The sequence below is a fragment of the Oncorhynchus kisutch genome, linkage group LG6 (assembly GCF_002021735.2).
Source record: "Oncorhynchus kisutch isolate 150728-3 linkage group LG6, Okis_V2, whole genome shotgun sequence".
Lineage (NCBI taxonomy): Eukaryota > Metazoa > Chordata > Actinopteri > Salmoniformes > Salmonidae > Oncorhynchus > Oncorhynchus kisutch.
The window spans coordinates 63,697,863-63,714,174 of NC_034179.2; the positions used below are offsets into that span (position 1 = coordinate 63,697,863).

General features: G+C 40.4%; 2 protein-coding genes across 5 annotated transcripts in view; both read right to left on the reverse strand.

Moving 5' to 3' along the window:
• LOC109891881 (LIM homeobox transcription factor 1-beta) overlaps window positions 1-9,722 on the reverse strand; it is a 31,577-nt gene extending 21,855 nt beyond the window's left edge. Inside the window, exons 1-3 of the mRNA XM_031827160.1 lie at window positions 9,503-9,722; window positions 5,636-5,721; window positions 4,855-5,047 (exon numbers count right to left, since the gene is read on the reverse strand). Coding sequence (XP_031683020.1) covers window positions 4,855-5,047; window positions 5,636-5,721; window positions 9,503-9,546 — 323 coding nt within the window. The 5' untranslated portion in view covers window positions 9,547-9,722. The remainder of the gene's footprint in view (window positions 1-4,854; window positions 5,048-5,635; window positions 5,722-9,502) is intronic.
• Window positions 9,723-10,778: 1,056 nt separating this feature from the next.
• gmip (GEM interacting protein) overlaps window positions 10,779-16,312 on the reverse strand; it is a 50,908-nt gene continuing 45,374 nt past the window's right edge. For 3 of the 4 annotated variants that reach the window (XM_020486241.2, XM_020486242.2, XM_031827161.1), the window contains one exon: window positions 10,779-16,196. In XM_020486241.2, coding sequence (XP_020341830.2) covers window positions 15,475-16,196 — 722 coding nt within the window. In that variant the 3' untranslated portion in view covers window positions 10,779-15,474. The remainder of the gene's footprint in view (window positions 16,197-16,312) is intronic. The other variant, XM_020486243.2, reaches the window with a different exon arrangement.

Below are 16,312 nucleotides of genomic sequence, written 5' to 3' on the forward strand. Positions count from 1 at the left end.
GCCATTGCTTAAAGAAAAAAATAATCAAACACATTTGGTGTTTGCCTAAAGGCATGTGGGAGACTCCCCAAACATGTGGAAGGTACTCTGGTCAGATGAGACTAAAATTGAGCTTTTTGGCCCTCAAGGAAAACACTATGTCTAGCGTAAACCCAACACCTCCCATCACCCCAAAAATACCATCCCCACAGTGAAGCATGATGGTGGCAGCATCATGCTGTGGGATGTTTTTCATCCGCAGGGACTGGGGAACTGGTCAGAATTGAAGGAATGATGGATTGCACTAAATACAGGGAAATTCTTGAGAGAAACCTGTTTCAGTCTTCCAGAGATTTGAGACAGGGACGGAGGTTCACCTTCCAGCAGGACAATGACCCAAAGCATACTTCTAAAGCAACACTCGAGTGGATTAAGGGGAAACATTTACATGTCTTGGAATGGCCTAGTCAAAGCCCAGACCTCAATCCAAATGAGAATCTGTAGTGTGACTTAAAGATTGCTGTACAGCAACGGAACCCATCCAACTTGAAGGAGCTGGAGTAGTTTTGCCTTGAAGAATGGGCAGAAATCCCAGTGGCTAGATGTGCCAAGTTTATAGAGACATACCATAAGAGACTTAGGCTGCGGCTGTGGCTGTAATTGCTGCAAAAGGTGGCTCTACAAAGTATTGACTTTGGGGGGGGTGAATAATTATGCATGCTCAAGTTCTCAGTTTGTCTTATTTCTTGTTTGTTTCACAATAAAAAAAAAACATTTTGCATCTTCAAAGTGGAAACCCTCAATAAATATATTTTCATTCCAGGTTGTAAGGCAACAAAATAGGAAAAATGCCAAGGGGGGTGAATACTTTTGCAAGCCACTGCACACACTCTATAGAGAGAGAGTCACACACACACACACACACACACACACACACACACACACACACACACACACACACACACACACACACATATATATATATATATATATATATATATATATATATATATATATATATATATATGTATATTTTAAACATTAACAATTTGATGTTATTTTAATGGACACATTTGTTTTTTAAAGTGACTTAGAAATGTCCTTTTTTCGTCCATTAAAATAACATCAAATTGATCAGAAATACAGTGTAGACATTGTTAATGTTTTAAATGTCTATTGTAGCTGGAAACGAATTTTTATGGAATATCTACACAGGTGTACAGAGGCCCATTATCAGCAACCATCACTCCTGTGTTCCAATGGCACGTTGTGTTAGCTAATCAAAGTTGATCATTTTAAAAAGCTAATTGATCATTAGAAAACAATTTTGCAATTATGTTAGCACAGGTGGAAACTGTTGTGCTGATTAAAGAAGCAATAAAACAGGCCTTTTTTAGATTAGTTAAGTATCTGGAGCATGCTCGTGGGTTCGATTACAGGCTCAAAATGGCCAGAAACAAAGACCTTTCTTCTGAAACTCGTCAGTGTCACGCCCTGACCTTAGATATCTCTATTTTCTATATATTTTGGTTAGGTGAGGGTATGACTAGGGTGGGTACTCTATGTTTTTGAATGTCTAGGGTTTTTGTATGTCTAGGGGTTTTGTATGTCTATGTTAGCCTGATATGGTTCCCAATCAGAGACAGCTGTTTATCGTTGTCTCTGATATGGTTGATCATATTTAGGCAGGCCTTTTTCCCCACTTTCTGGTGTGGGATCTTGTCTATGTGTAGTTGCCTGTCAGCACTATATTGTATAGCTTCACGTTTCGTTTGTTATTTTGTTAGTCTGTTCGGTGTTCATTCTTTTAATAAAGAGAACGTACGCACACCACTCTGCGCCTTGGTTCACTCATTCATACGACGATTGTGACAGTCAGTCTATTCTTGTTCTGAGAAATGAGGGCTATTCCATGCGAGAAAGCGCCAAAACTGAAGATCTCGTACAATGCTGTGTACTACTCCCTTCACAGAACAGTGCAAACGGTCTCTAACCAGAATAGAAAGAGGAGTGGGAGGCCCAGGTGCGCAACTGAGCAAGAGGACAAGTTCATTAGAGTGTCTAGTTTGAGAAACAGATGCCTCACAAGTCCTCAACTGGCAGCTTCATTAAATAGTACCCGCAAGGTCAACAATGAAGTGGCGACTCCAGGATGCTGGCCTTCTAGGCAGAGTTCCTCTGTCCAGTTTCTGTGTTCTTTTTCCCCATCTTAATCTGTTATTTTTATTGGCCAGTCTGAGATATGGCTTTTTCTTTGCAACTCTTCAATACACACCCCTTGACTTTTTCAACATTTTGTTGTGTTACAGTCTGCATTTAAAATGAATGATGATTAAATTTAGATGTGTCCCTGGCCTACACGCAATACCCCATAATGTCAAAGGGAATTATGTTTTTAGACATTTTTACAAATGAATAAAAAACGTAAAGCTGAAATGTCTTAAGTCAATAAGTTTTCAAACCCTTTGTTATGGCAAGTCTAAATAAGTTCAGGAGTAAAAATGTGCTGAACAAGTCACATAAGATACATGGACTCATTCTGTGTGCAATAATAGTGTTTAACATGATTTTTGAATGACTACCTCATCTCTGTACCCCACACATACAATTATCTGTAAGGTCAATCAGCCAAGCAATGCATTTCAAACACAGATTCAACCACAAAGACCTGGGAGGTTTTCCAATACCTCGCAAAGAAGGGCACCTATTGGTAGGGGATTTAAAAAAAAAATGTATATGTTGAATATCCCTTTGAGCATGGTGAAGTTATTAATTGCACTTTGGAGAGTATACACCCAGTCACTACAAAGATACAGGTGTTTTTCCTAACTCAGTTGCCAAAGAGGAAGGAAACCGCTCAGGGATTTCACCATGAGGCTAATGATAACTTTAAAACAGATACAGAGTATCTTTGATAGGAGAAAACTGAGGACATATCAACAACATTGTAGTTACTCCACAATATTAACCTAACTGACATAGTCAAAAGAAGGAAGCTTGTACAGAATTTAAAAAAGGCTAAAAAAAATGCATCCTGTTTGCAACAAGGCACTAAATTAATACCGCAAAAAATGTGGCAAAGAAATTGACTTTGTGTCTTGAATACATAGCATTATGTTTGGGGAAAATCCAACACAACACATCACTGAGTACCACTCTTCACATCTTCAAGCATGTTGGTGGCTGCATCATGTTATGGGTATGCTCGTCATCGGCATGGACTTTTTTAGGATAAAAAGAAATGGAATAGAGCTAAGCAGAGGCAAAATCCTAGAGGAAAACCTGGTTCAGTCTGCTTTCCAACAGACACCAGGATATTATTTCACCTTTCAGCATGACAATAACCTAAAACACAATGCCAAATATAGTTGCTTACCATGACAGTTTTGAATGTTCCTGAGTGGCAAATCTATGGCAACACTTGGCTGTCTCGCAACAACCAATTTGACAGAGCTTGAAGAATTTCAAAAAAAATTATGTGCAAATATTGTGCAATCCAGGTGTGCAAAAGCTCTTCAAGACTTACCACAGAAAGACAGCTGTAATCGCTGCCAAAGGTGATTCTAACATGGATTGACTCAGGGGGTTGAATACTTATATAATCAAGATACAGTTGTGTAGTTTTTCATGAATGTTTCACAAATATTATAATTTTTCTTCCACCTTGACATTACAGAGTATTTTGTGGAGATCATTGACAATTAAATCCATTTTAATCCCACTTTATAACACAACAAAATGTGGGGAAAGTAATGTGTTATGATTACTTTCTGAAGGCACTGTAGTTTCAGACACTTTATGAGGGAGTGAGACAGTGAACTCATCAACTCAACACCATTTCATATCTGTCGCACTCCAATTCCCCCTACTAACACCTCACCCAAATTACCCTGTAACGGTACACACACTCGTCTTAGTTTTCAAGTTTGGAATTATTAACATCATTTCCAAAGACACTGCAACTGAGAGAACTTCTCTACTACTCTCTCTCACTTTCTCTTCATATCCTCTGTCTCCACTCTATATCCCTCTTCACCTATCCCTCTGTCTCTCCTCTCCCTTCTCTCCTCCCTATCCTCTCTCTCCTCCAACTTTCCCTCCCTTTTTTCCCCTCTCTCCTCCAGATGTCTGCTACAGTGGGAGAGTCTGTGCGGCTGGACGTCGTCTGACACTGTTCACAACAATGATAACGACCTGCAGGCTACGTCCTTCAGCCGTCCGTCCCTGGGGATCTCACACACACACATACAAACACACACACACACACCCACTCACAAGTCGAATGCACACACGACCACACACACACACACACACATACAAACACACACACACCCACGCACAAGTCGAATGCACACACGACCACACACACACACACACACACACACAGACTGACAAACAGACCCCCAGACAGATAAAAAGTCGAAGTCATATTTATCAGAGGAAAGTGGAGCTAGCTTAAATCCTCACTAATAGCAATTCAGTGTTTCATGTATATACCCTCCAAACATTCAGGGACTAGTGTCTGCAGGTTTTTGTTTTTTTCCCTTCAATTAAGACCTAGGCAACCAGGTGAGGGGAGCTATTTACTAATGTTACCTTAATTCATCAATCAAGTTCAAGGGAGGAGCAAACACCCGCAGACACTCAGCCCTCCATGGGATGAGTTTGACACATTTTACATCTGTTCTGTCACATATTCCATATAGACCAGTTCCTATAAGACCCTAAATAATTTCACACGTTTGTTCTATCTCGACACCAGCACACCTGATTCAGGAGGGGCACAAGGACTAGGTGACAAAACACCGATTAAGACAATGCCAACACTAAGGTTTGTGTGTCTTTTGGGATTTTAGTAGTATGACGTTCTCTTACTTTTCGTAGTCATGCTTGCAATAGAGCAGACGGTCTCTGCAGTAGCATGTCCCATTGAGTGCGCTCAGACACACCGCACACTTGACGCAGGTCTCGTGCCACGAGCGCTCGTTGACACGCAGCAGGAAGCGGTCGGCAATGGGCGACTCACACCCCGCACACACCTCGCCCCCTCCGCCCCTGTGTTCTGAACCTGAGGGGAGAGGGGGACACAGGAGAAAGGGGATACCTAGTCAGTTGCACAACTGAATGCATTCTACCGAAATATTGCTTCCGCATTTAACCCAACCCCTCTGAATCAATGAGGTCCGAAGTCCACATCATCGGAGGGTATAGTGTGTGTGTGTGTGTGTGTGTGTGTGTGTGTGTGTGTGTGTGTGTGTGTGTGTGTGTGTGTGTGTGTGTGTGTGTGTGTGTGTGTGTGTGTGTGTGTGTGTGTGTGTGTGTGTGTTTTTTTTGAAAAAAAAGAAAGCATTTCAACATTACTTCCCAGCAAGGTCCAGGATTTTTTTTATAATAAAAATAGTAATACACATGATAAATACAAATGAAAATGTATCACATATCAAATGTATCACATATCAAATGTATCACATATCAAATGTATTACATATTTGTCTTATATGTATCCCATTTATAACATATAAAGTTGAGAATGTAAAAGTTTCTGTCACTATAACCTTTGAAATTTCCATGGATATTTATTTAATTATTGGACAATAATGTTAAAATCATTATGTGCCAGTCAGGCTCAAGATGTCAGTCCTATTTCACTCCTCACCGAATGGCGTGGAGGCTGGAGGCTGCTGAAGACATGATTGGGTCTCCTCTGTTTTCATCCCGGCCCTCCTTCCTTCGTCGTGTTCGCTGGACGAGAAGGAGGAAAGAGAAAAGGGACAGTTACCCTCTAAATACAAGCCTACAGACAACAAGTGCGTAGAAGGAAAAAATAGAGGGCAGGTTGTCGTCGACGAAAAGTGAGAAAGAGAATATACCGTAAGGGGGAAATAAAACGCATCAAAAGTCAATGAAAGAAAGACACGTAGGCTATAGGCCTAAACATGACCGTGGATATTATATTTCAGTGTCCTCTTGAAAACATATTTAATATCCAATGTATAAATGAATTACATGAACAGTCGACTTGCAATGCGCACATATTGCAACAGGAATAAAATATAATATAAATATTGCCGTGGATTGGATAAATGATTAGGAAATTAAATAAATGTGCTAAACCTAATAGGCTACTCAATTCGGTGCACTCAACAGAGTTTTAAACACCTGACCCACTGCGACTGAACGTTGGAGCCGAAGGTGGTGTGTGGCCCCATTCCTGTTTATTGACTTGCATCATATGATACCCGAAGTCAGATTGGGGGTCGAACCGGAGATCTGGCTTTGGCCTAATCTTGACCAAAAACTGGTCGGGATTAAACCCCGTGACCTGCTGACGCCACACGGCCACACAAACGGGGGGATGCAATACGTGATATTTTCAATAAAGAAAGATGATGTTGTCGAATAAAATTCGTAGAAATGTATGAAATCTATCTAAATTCCAACTAAAGCATGGGGATTCATTAATATACTTTGAATAATAATACCAATACTAATAATAATACTGTTAATAATAGAATAATACAAATAATAATAATACTAATGGTTGTGGTAGACTATAGAATTGTTCCATCACGACACTTAGTCTTGGACTTCTCAGGCCTATTCCATGAACACAAACTTCATCTACATAAATCGTGACATTTCAAGAATGCACGGTAATCAATAGGCCCATTGCAACATAGCGAGAACATGTTTATTTATTAATTGACAATATTCCAAATCAAAGCGACCCTAAGTTTTTTATTTTTTATGAATATTTATGATTAAGAACGCCTAAATCTAATTCCAGCCGATACCCTACATTTCGAAAGGAACTAACCGTTCTGAATGACCGATTATATTTAAATATATTATTTAGGCTTGAAATGATAATTTCTCAATTATTGGGTTATCAGATAACAATTCTTAATCGAATATGGCGCTTACCGTAGGCTACTTGTTAATGAATTGACCTGATAGACTTTCAAGATGCCTTTGCTTTCATTGGACAAATGAGGGTGTCACTGCTTCGAATAAAAATAAAAGGAATTTAAAAAAAATGAAACCTAATTCATATATCAAGAAATATGAATCATAATTGATGTAGGCTATAATGTAATTTACACCGTCATTACAAATCGAAATAATTATTCGGTCTATGTGATGAATTAAGGATTACAATCTCGAATAAAATAGCCTACTAAATCAAATAATTTAGGCCTATGCATGTGCATAGACTACAGAACTGTATCCAATAACTTCACAAATATGTATTTCAATGGATTATTATCCAAATGATCACAACAGTGATTACAATATAGGCTATAATATTAGAAAACCACATAAACCAATCAAATCTCTTGAAAAACAAATATGGAATATTATTTTGTTTTCGACCAACTGCTATAATGGACACTATCTGTCATAGAATGTGAGTTGCCTTGCTTGTGCCAAAGCGAGAGCGTCTCTATTCGCCTATTTCCGAGAGCACATAACGGATTGCAATTTCCTGTATATTATTCATAACTGTGTAAGGTTCATGCAGACTAATACTGTGGACCAGAACGGTATATCCTTAAACTACTGTCAAACACATGCGCCAACAGGTGCAGTAGACCTTACAGTGAAATGCTTACTTACGAGCCCCTAACCAACAATGCAGTTTAAAAAAAATACGAATAAGAATAAGAAATAAAAGTAACAAGTAATTAAAGAGCAGCAGTAAAGTAACAATAGCGAGACTGTATACAGAGGGGTACCCGTACAGAGTCAATGTGCGGGGGCACCAGTTAGTCGAGGTAATTAAGGTAATATGTACATGTAGGTAGAGTTATTAAAGTGGCTATGCATAGATGATAACAACAGAGAGTAGCAGCGGTGTAAAAAAAAGGGGGGGGGGGGGGAGCAATGCAAATAGTCTGGGTAGCCATTTGAATAGATGTTGTTGAGTAGATGCCAAGGAGTCTTATGGCTTGGGGGTAGAAGCTGTTTAGAAGCCTCTTTGACCTAGACTTGGCGCTCCGGTACCGTTTGCCATGCGGTAGCAGGGAGAACAGTCTATGACTAGGATGGCTGGGGTCTTTGACTGGAGTCTATCCTATAAGCTTTACGTTATACCGATAATATACTGGACAAAACTGAAGGGACACCTGGTTTAGTCTCATTTTGCGCCCCCTCGAAATAAAAAGCATAGGCCAATCAAAAGCTATAGGCCCTGTGTAGTGATAGGGCTATCAAAACTTAAAAATATGTTATGTTAATTAATACCAAAGTCTGGGGAATGTGCTCGGTAGGCCAACAATTAAAGTGTTGAGTGAAGTTGTAGGATAAGGTCATGGTCAGGTAAGGGTTATGGTTAAGGTAAGGTTTAAGATTAGGGTTTAGGGAAGGGATGTCACAAGGATTGCGGATAGCACTAACAATTAAAGATTGCCATCAAATGCGGTGGATATAGGCTATGTCGTCGATTTTCTTGGAGCTATGTTATTACTGCATCATCATCACACGTTCACAATAAAGCTAATCACCATTTGATATCATATTTCCCCATTAGATTCACATAACTAGGCTACCCCTGCCTTTTTCAATTTGCGTCTCCCTGTAGCCTATATTCTCCACAACATGTTGATATAAACATGTGTAGGCTTGAGTTAGACAAATATTTGTTTGTTTGGGATAAATAGTCTATTTCTTTATAGGCTAATACCACCCCACATTTCTGCAACTCATTGAAGAGACATGCCTACATTGACATTTCGGACCATTGGCTACAACCGAGGTTGTGGCTATTATCAAATGAAATTAAATATCAAACTCAATGAGGAGCGAGACTCAATCATCATCATCATCATACAGGTAGACATGGGAAAGGCCAGCGGTTTTCAAATCCCTCAACCGGGACCCCCAGATGTTCCACAATTGTGTTGTAGCCCTGAACTAGCTTACGGAATCAACGGCTTGATAATTAGTTGACAAGCTGAATCAGTTGTGCTAGCTCTTGAATAGTTGCAATTTTGGAACCGGCTGGCGTCCCTGATGAGAGCTTTGAAAACCCCCGAGATAGGCTATAATAATTAAAAAATATCGATAAGGACTAAAGGTTTGCTATGGACCGCAAGCCTATGATAAGACAGAAAATGTATATCGGCAACCTTACCATTCACCAAAAGATTAAAGTCAAATGTTACTAAACTATTTGGGTATTTAAAAGTAGGCTTTGTTAAAGTTGATAGGCCTACAAATATGAAATAATGTGGGCTAGTCAAATAGCAGATTAGGCTACAGGCAATATCCAACACATAACCCACACTTGGATAAAAGTCAAACCTTTGGTGGAATTCCCATGAGCCTCAAATAATACCATCAAGAAACCGATGTAGGATCACTCCTATTTCCAAGGAAGAATAAGACACGTAAAGGGGGTGGCCTGTTTAAATGTGATGAAAAAGGTAACACTTTATATTGGCAAACATATCTGCAAATTGAGGTTGGCAACGCACCGACAACCTGTCGACGCGTTCTGGATGTTGGCGGCGGACGCACATACCTTGAGGTGAAACACACTCCTTCCGAAACCTCTATCGGTAGCATTAAAATAACATAAGACTAGTCGGTCCGTGGATGTGCACGCGTCGTATAGTCCTATTTCAAACTCCAGACAGCGAATAGCAGCAAAATAGCTTCATGTTAAGGCAAACTATTCTTTTGTGCTCTCTTTTCTCCCCGTCGCTCTGAAGCGGACTGTGCGCCCGGAGTTCGGTGTGCATAAAACGATGGAGGGAGTGGAAGGAGGGGAGGGGGGCAGGAGAAACGGCGACGGTTCTTAAGGTGAGGGGGAGTATGACGTAGTGATAATGTGCTGTGCTGGAATAAGGTGTTTGCATTTGGTGTTGATGGAGACTGGATAATAAGGAATCGCCATCGGGTGATGAATGTTGTTCTTTTTAGATAATTGGATTGTTTTAACAAAACCATCAGCCATTAGCATTGACAATAAAATTACTTTCAATAAAATTCACAGCAGAAAAAAGTAAGCCATTGACCATCAATGCCTAGCTTACACATCACTTATGAAAGTGTGTTGCTGCATTATAGGAACTTTTACGAGATTTTTATTTATTTATTTCAAACCTTATCCTACTTGGCTATACCCGTATTCTCAACTGTTGAGATGACATCAAACTATTTTGATAGTTAGGCCTATTGAACAATGACTAGGTCACGGTTTCACAAACTTGTTTTAGTTTTTACCCTAACACTGCACAGCTAATTCAAATGATCAACTAATCGTCAAGCTTTGATCATTTGAATCAGCTGTGTAGTGTTAAGGCAAAAAACCCAAAACGTGCACCCCTTGGGGTCCCGAGGACCGAGTTTGGGAAACGCTGGACTTGGCCCTACTGTATGCATGACCAACCTACATGTGTAAAGAGAAAGGATTTGATGGATTATGTGTGGATGAGACAAAACATGCACCTAACTAAACAATTAGAAACAAATGTTTTCCTACTTGCTAGAAATAATAAGTGGTCGGTTTAACGTTTGGCCCCGTTTGTAAAAATATATATATAAAAAGAAAAGCACTTTTCATGCGGTGAATTCTACTGCCACCGTGTGGCAAGAGAGGTGGAGGCGAGATGCCTACAGCCAGCCTACTGTTCTTACATGATGGTAAAGTCAGTCACACCAGCAATTCTATGAAAGCTTTCGTACAAAGTCCATACAGCAATTCATCTGACTGGAATTCATATCAAATGGATCCAAATATGAAAATAGTTGTAGTTAGAAGTTAATATGGAATATGGAATACAAGGGAAGCTCAATGTAAGTACATCTTTATATGTGTTTATTAATAGAAATCTTACAGCATTCCGATGAGCTTCCTATAAAACCCTAATAGAAAAATCACACATGTATCGACCGTTTGTTTACAGTGGAAGCCTGGCAATCACGTTTTTAAGGGAGTGGCGAACAGTGCAGGAAACACTCGTGTCAGAACTGGGGGGGGGGGGACTTTTTACAGAATTCATCAAGAGGATGAGGTTATAGTAAAGACAGCGATTTATTGTCCAGCCCTGTGACCGTAAGTGGGCAGTCTATCTAGCCTTCGTCTGTGTGCGCTGCTGCATAGAGCATACTTTTCCCCAAAAACTCTCAAACTCTATCCAAATATTCAGAGCAGTTCATAGTTACAGTTACAAATATTTCAGAGCCGTCCAGATTCACTTTACAAAAAAATGACCCCCCATAGAAACCCTGAGAAACTAGTTCGCCTGAATTTAGGAGAGAGAGTGTGCTTCCTCGTTAAAGGGGTTACAGTGAATGTGTGTTCTAAACGGAACCCTATTCCAAATCCTTACATAGGGCACTGGTCAACAGTAATGTACTACTGGGAATAGAGTGCCATTTGGGATGGAAACACGTGGACTTCTCCTTAAAGAGGTTACTACAGTGCTTCTCCTGCTATATTTAGGTTATGGTGTCCCTTCTATACCAGAGCTGGCTATTGGTTTCCGGCCCAATCCTGGCTTGTTAGAGATATAGTGTGTATTCATTAGTGCACACCGTACAGTAGCAAAACGTTTCACAATGGAAACATGTGTCGGTATTACTTTATAATAAATCCATGTAATAGAGCATTTATAATGGATTAGTAAAATAGCTCATGCATCATTTATTAGTCATTACTCATTCATACAATTTTAATATAGGTCCGTATAAACCATTGTCTAATCATTAGTTAAGTATTTTTGCGTGGCATGATCTAAAGTGTGGGCTATTTATACTTTATAAACGCTTTGAGTGACCAGTGTAATTTCTCATTAAAAGATGGACATGCCATTCATTGGTAGACATTCTAGCAGTACCTGCTGCAGGTCTCAAAATGGCCCCTAGAACATATCAATGGTTAAACAATAAGCACACAATACAGAGGATTTTTAAATATATTTAACATTTTATTCCGAAACAGTCCCAATGTTGTAATAATAGTGCGATGTGTAACTTCAGACACATTCTATGCTGAGTAGAACAACGTTTTTTCGTCTGAAAATGCTATCATTAGCGTTTCTTGGCAGTGACATTTCTACCAAAACCAACGCGTGGAGCAGTCAGTACAGTACAGCTTGCGAGGTAGGGAAACAAATATCTGAATTCATAATTTAGCTGAACTATCCCATTATGTTTAAAGAGTGACTACATTTTAAAGGCCCAGTAAAAGTGTCGCCAAAAAAACAAACCGTGTGAAAATAGTGTGTGGTTAAAAGACTGGAAGGATTTAAAAGTTCTACATGTCATATTTCTATCTGCAAATCATACATGGAACATATCTACCTCAATCACATAGGCCTATCAGTAGTAATGAATGAATAAGAGAGAACAACCGATCTGGCCAGCTGTTGTATGTAGGCTACATCTCCCAGTTGTATGACTCGTTTGCGTTTGTGAGGTTGACAAGATTAGCAAAACATTCACGTTACAATAGAGGGCTGCATTCCTGTGCGAGACAGGGTGGAGTGAGCTGGGCCACATAAGCATAAAATAACATTGCGGGACTGCAGTTGGGTTCGGGACCAGTTCTTGCAGTAGCGGGTGGGAGTCAGAAAGCCAGCAGCGGTTTGAAAAACTGCTGGTGTGGGCGAGAGCGGGTGCAGGCAGGAGCGGGATGAATAAATCAGTCTGGTGCAGACCTCTACATTACACCTCTTCCTACAACAGTTTTCGTGAATAAAATGTTTGATATATTTCCTTAATTTAAAGGCCCACTCCAGTCAAACACTAGATTTTCCTGTGTTTTATATATATTTCCACAATATGATATTGGAATAATTCAGTGAAATTGTGAAAATTATGATAATGCCCTTTTAGTATAAGAGCTTCGAAATTCTCTGCCAATATCAGCTAGTTTTTAAGTTTTCCCCTCCCCACTCAGACCACTAGCAAAATTCTTGCTTGAGAAATTTCTGTTTGCTAAGAATTGACTTTTTTATTTTTGACCATTTGAATTGAAAACAATCACAGTGAGGTACTTAATTGTTACCCAGAAATGATTTGATATTGAGATAAAAACGTCTGTATTGGACCTTTAAACATCCTGTGTTGTGTACTTACTTCTTTTACCATTGATACTGTATGTTTCAGACCTTAATTAAGGAGCATCAGGTACAGCTGGACCGACTGTCTACCAATGGCATGTCCAGCTTTTTGTGAGAAATTACACTGGTCACTCAGAACATTTATAAAGTATTTATAAAGTGTAAATTGCACACCATTTATATGAGGCCACGCAAAACGACGTAACTAATGATTCTTCAAATGGCTTCAATGACCTATATTAAACATCTTATGAATGGAGAATTGATTAAGAAAAAAAATGAATAAACTATTTACTAATCCATTACAAATGCTTTATTACATGGAGTTGCTATAAAGTGCTACCAGAGTTTCTATTGGACATATTCAGGTAGGTCCCTCCCCATTTGGTTCAGTTTGGTTTCTATTGAAGACACACACAGTGTAGTGTGCATGACTGGAATTGTCACGGAAGTCCTGATGATAGCATTACAACGGATGTTGATGCAAATTATACATACAGTATAGGGCTTAATTATTTAAAGTCTAGATTTGGCTATGTGTGTCTGTGTATATAGACAGTGTATATAGACAGTGTGTATGGACAGTGTGTGAGTAGGCCCTTTGGTGAGCGTTTCATTTATATATCTATGTGCATAACTGTGATGAGTTACAGTGCCAGTCAAAAGTTTGGACACACCTACTCATTCCAGGGTTTTTCTTTATTTTTTAAAACTATTTTCTACATTGTAAAATAATAGTGAAGACATCAAAACTATGAAATAACACATATGGAATCATGTAGTAACCCAAAAAGTGTTAAACAAATTAAAATATATTTTATATTCTTCAAAGTAGCTACCCTTTGCCTTGATGACAGCTTTGCACACTCTTGGCTTTCTCTCAAACAGCTTCATGAGGGATGCTTTTCTTACAGTCTTAAAGGAGTTCCCACATATGCTGAGCTTTTGTTGGCTGCTTTTCCTTCACGCTGCGTTCCAACTCATCCCAAACCATCTCAATTGGGTTGAGGTCGGGTGATTGTGGAGGCCAGGTCATCTGATGCAGCACTCCATCACTCTCCTTGGTCAAATAGCCCTTACACAAACTAGAGGTTTGTTTTGGGTCATTGTCCTGTTGAAAAACAAATGATAGTCGCACTAAGCACAAACCAGATGGGTTGGCGTATCGCCGCAAAATGCGGTGGTAGCCCATGCTGGATAAATGTTCCTTGAATTCTAAATAAATCACTGAAAGTGTCACCAGTAAAGCACCCCCACACCATCACCTCCTCCTCCATGCTTCACTGTGGGAACCACACAGGCGGAGATCATCCGTTCACCTATTCCTATTCCTATTCACAAAGACACAGCGGTTGGAAACAAATATCTCAAATTTGGACTAATCAGACCAAAGGACAGATTCACACCGGTCTAATGTCCATTGCTTGTGTTTCTTGGCACAAGCAAGTCTCTTTTTCTTATTGGTGTCCCTTAGTAGTGGTTTCTATACAGCAATTCGACAATGAAGGCCTGATTCATGCAGTCTCCTCTGAACAGTTAATGTTGAGATGTGTCTGTTACTTGAACTCCGTGAAGTATTTTTTTGGGCTGCAATCGGAGGTGCAGTAAACTCTAATGAATTTATCCTTTGCAGCAGAGGTAACTCCGAGTCTTCCTTTCCTGTGGCGGTCTACACAACTTTGCGACTGCACTTGAAAAAACTTTAAGTTCTTGAAATTTTTCGAATTGACTGACCTTCATGTCTTAAAAGTATGTGTAATGGACGGTCGTTTCTCTTTGCTTATTTGAGCTGTTCTTGCCATAATATGGTCTTTTACCAAATCTTCTGTATACCACCCCTTCCTTGCCAACTGATTGGCTCAAACGCATTAAGAAGGAAAGAAATTCCACAAATTAACTTTTAACAAGGCACACCTGTTAATTTAAATGCATTACAGGTGCCTTCCTCATGAAGCTGGTTGAGTGAACTCCATGAGTGTGCAAAGCTGTCATCAAGGCAAAGGGTGGCTACTTCGCGGAATTTCAAATATAAAATCTATTTAGATTTGTTTAACACTTTTTCGGTTACTACATGATTCTATATGTGTTATTTCATAGTTTTGATGTCTTCACTATTATTCTACAATGTAGAAAATAGTACAAATAAAGAAAAACCCTTGAATGAGTAGGTGTGTCCAAACTTTTGACTGGTACTGTATGTTAGTATGTTCTGTATTTATGAGTATTCGAGTAATCATGAGTGTATGTCATTTTTCACTGTATTTGTAAAAAACACTTGACGTTACACAATACAATTCATCCCTTCTATTGGTTTAACCATAGAAATAGAATCCTGTCAGTCTACGGAACGTTGACTTGAATGAGGAATGTCCATTCTCGAATGTGATTCTAATTCTATGGTTCAAAGTTCCAACCTTCCTCCTCCTCAGACAAAGTGTTGCTGCAGTCCTGAGTGGCTACGTCTGAGCTTCAGCCCTGACAGGATCTTCCGGGCCGGGCCACTCAGACCCTCCTCTCCGCTTAGTCTCCGCCTCTCACCCACCCACCCCTGCCTGTTATTGGACTGGTTCACGTTCAGCTGAGACAATGTGGCAGACCAACTCCTAAGCCCCGCCTCCTGAGCACCGGTGCTCGGCGTCGGATTGGCTCCTGCCGCTACTGCTGTTGTTTCAGCTACTGATGTTTCTACTACCACTGTCCCTGCCCGCAGCCTGCCCTGTGGAACCTCATATGGGCGTGTCTTCTCTCTTTCCTTCTGGCTCTCTGGGGCGTGGCCTCCAGCCTGGCTGAGCAGGTGGTAGGCAGTTGTCTCGGGGGGAAGCTCCAATCGAAGGATTCTCCTTCTCTGGCTGACAGATTCAGGTTCTGGGGAGGGGCTACGGCTGCTGTCTGCGCTCCTCGGGTGGTTTCTCTTCCTCTCCTCCTCTTCATCCTCCTCCTCCTCCTCCTCTTCCCCGAGCAGCCCAGCCCTGGTAGTGCCCGCGGAGCGGCGGAGACCCGGGGTGGGCTGGCGCTGGTACTTGACAGGCTGCCTGTTGAAGTGGCTCCGTGGCTGGGTCCCCACGGAGGGAGAGTCAGCTGGCTCTGGACCCCCTACCAGATCACCCAGAGCAGCAGCCTCTGTTGATGCCCCCCTCACAGCCACGACTGGGGAAGCAAGGGGGAGGAAAGGGAGGAGAGAGGGGAGGATATGCGACAACAAGACAAACCAGAGAAACACAGATTAACCACTGTACTTCACCTTTAGCTTAGCAAAGTAAATA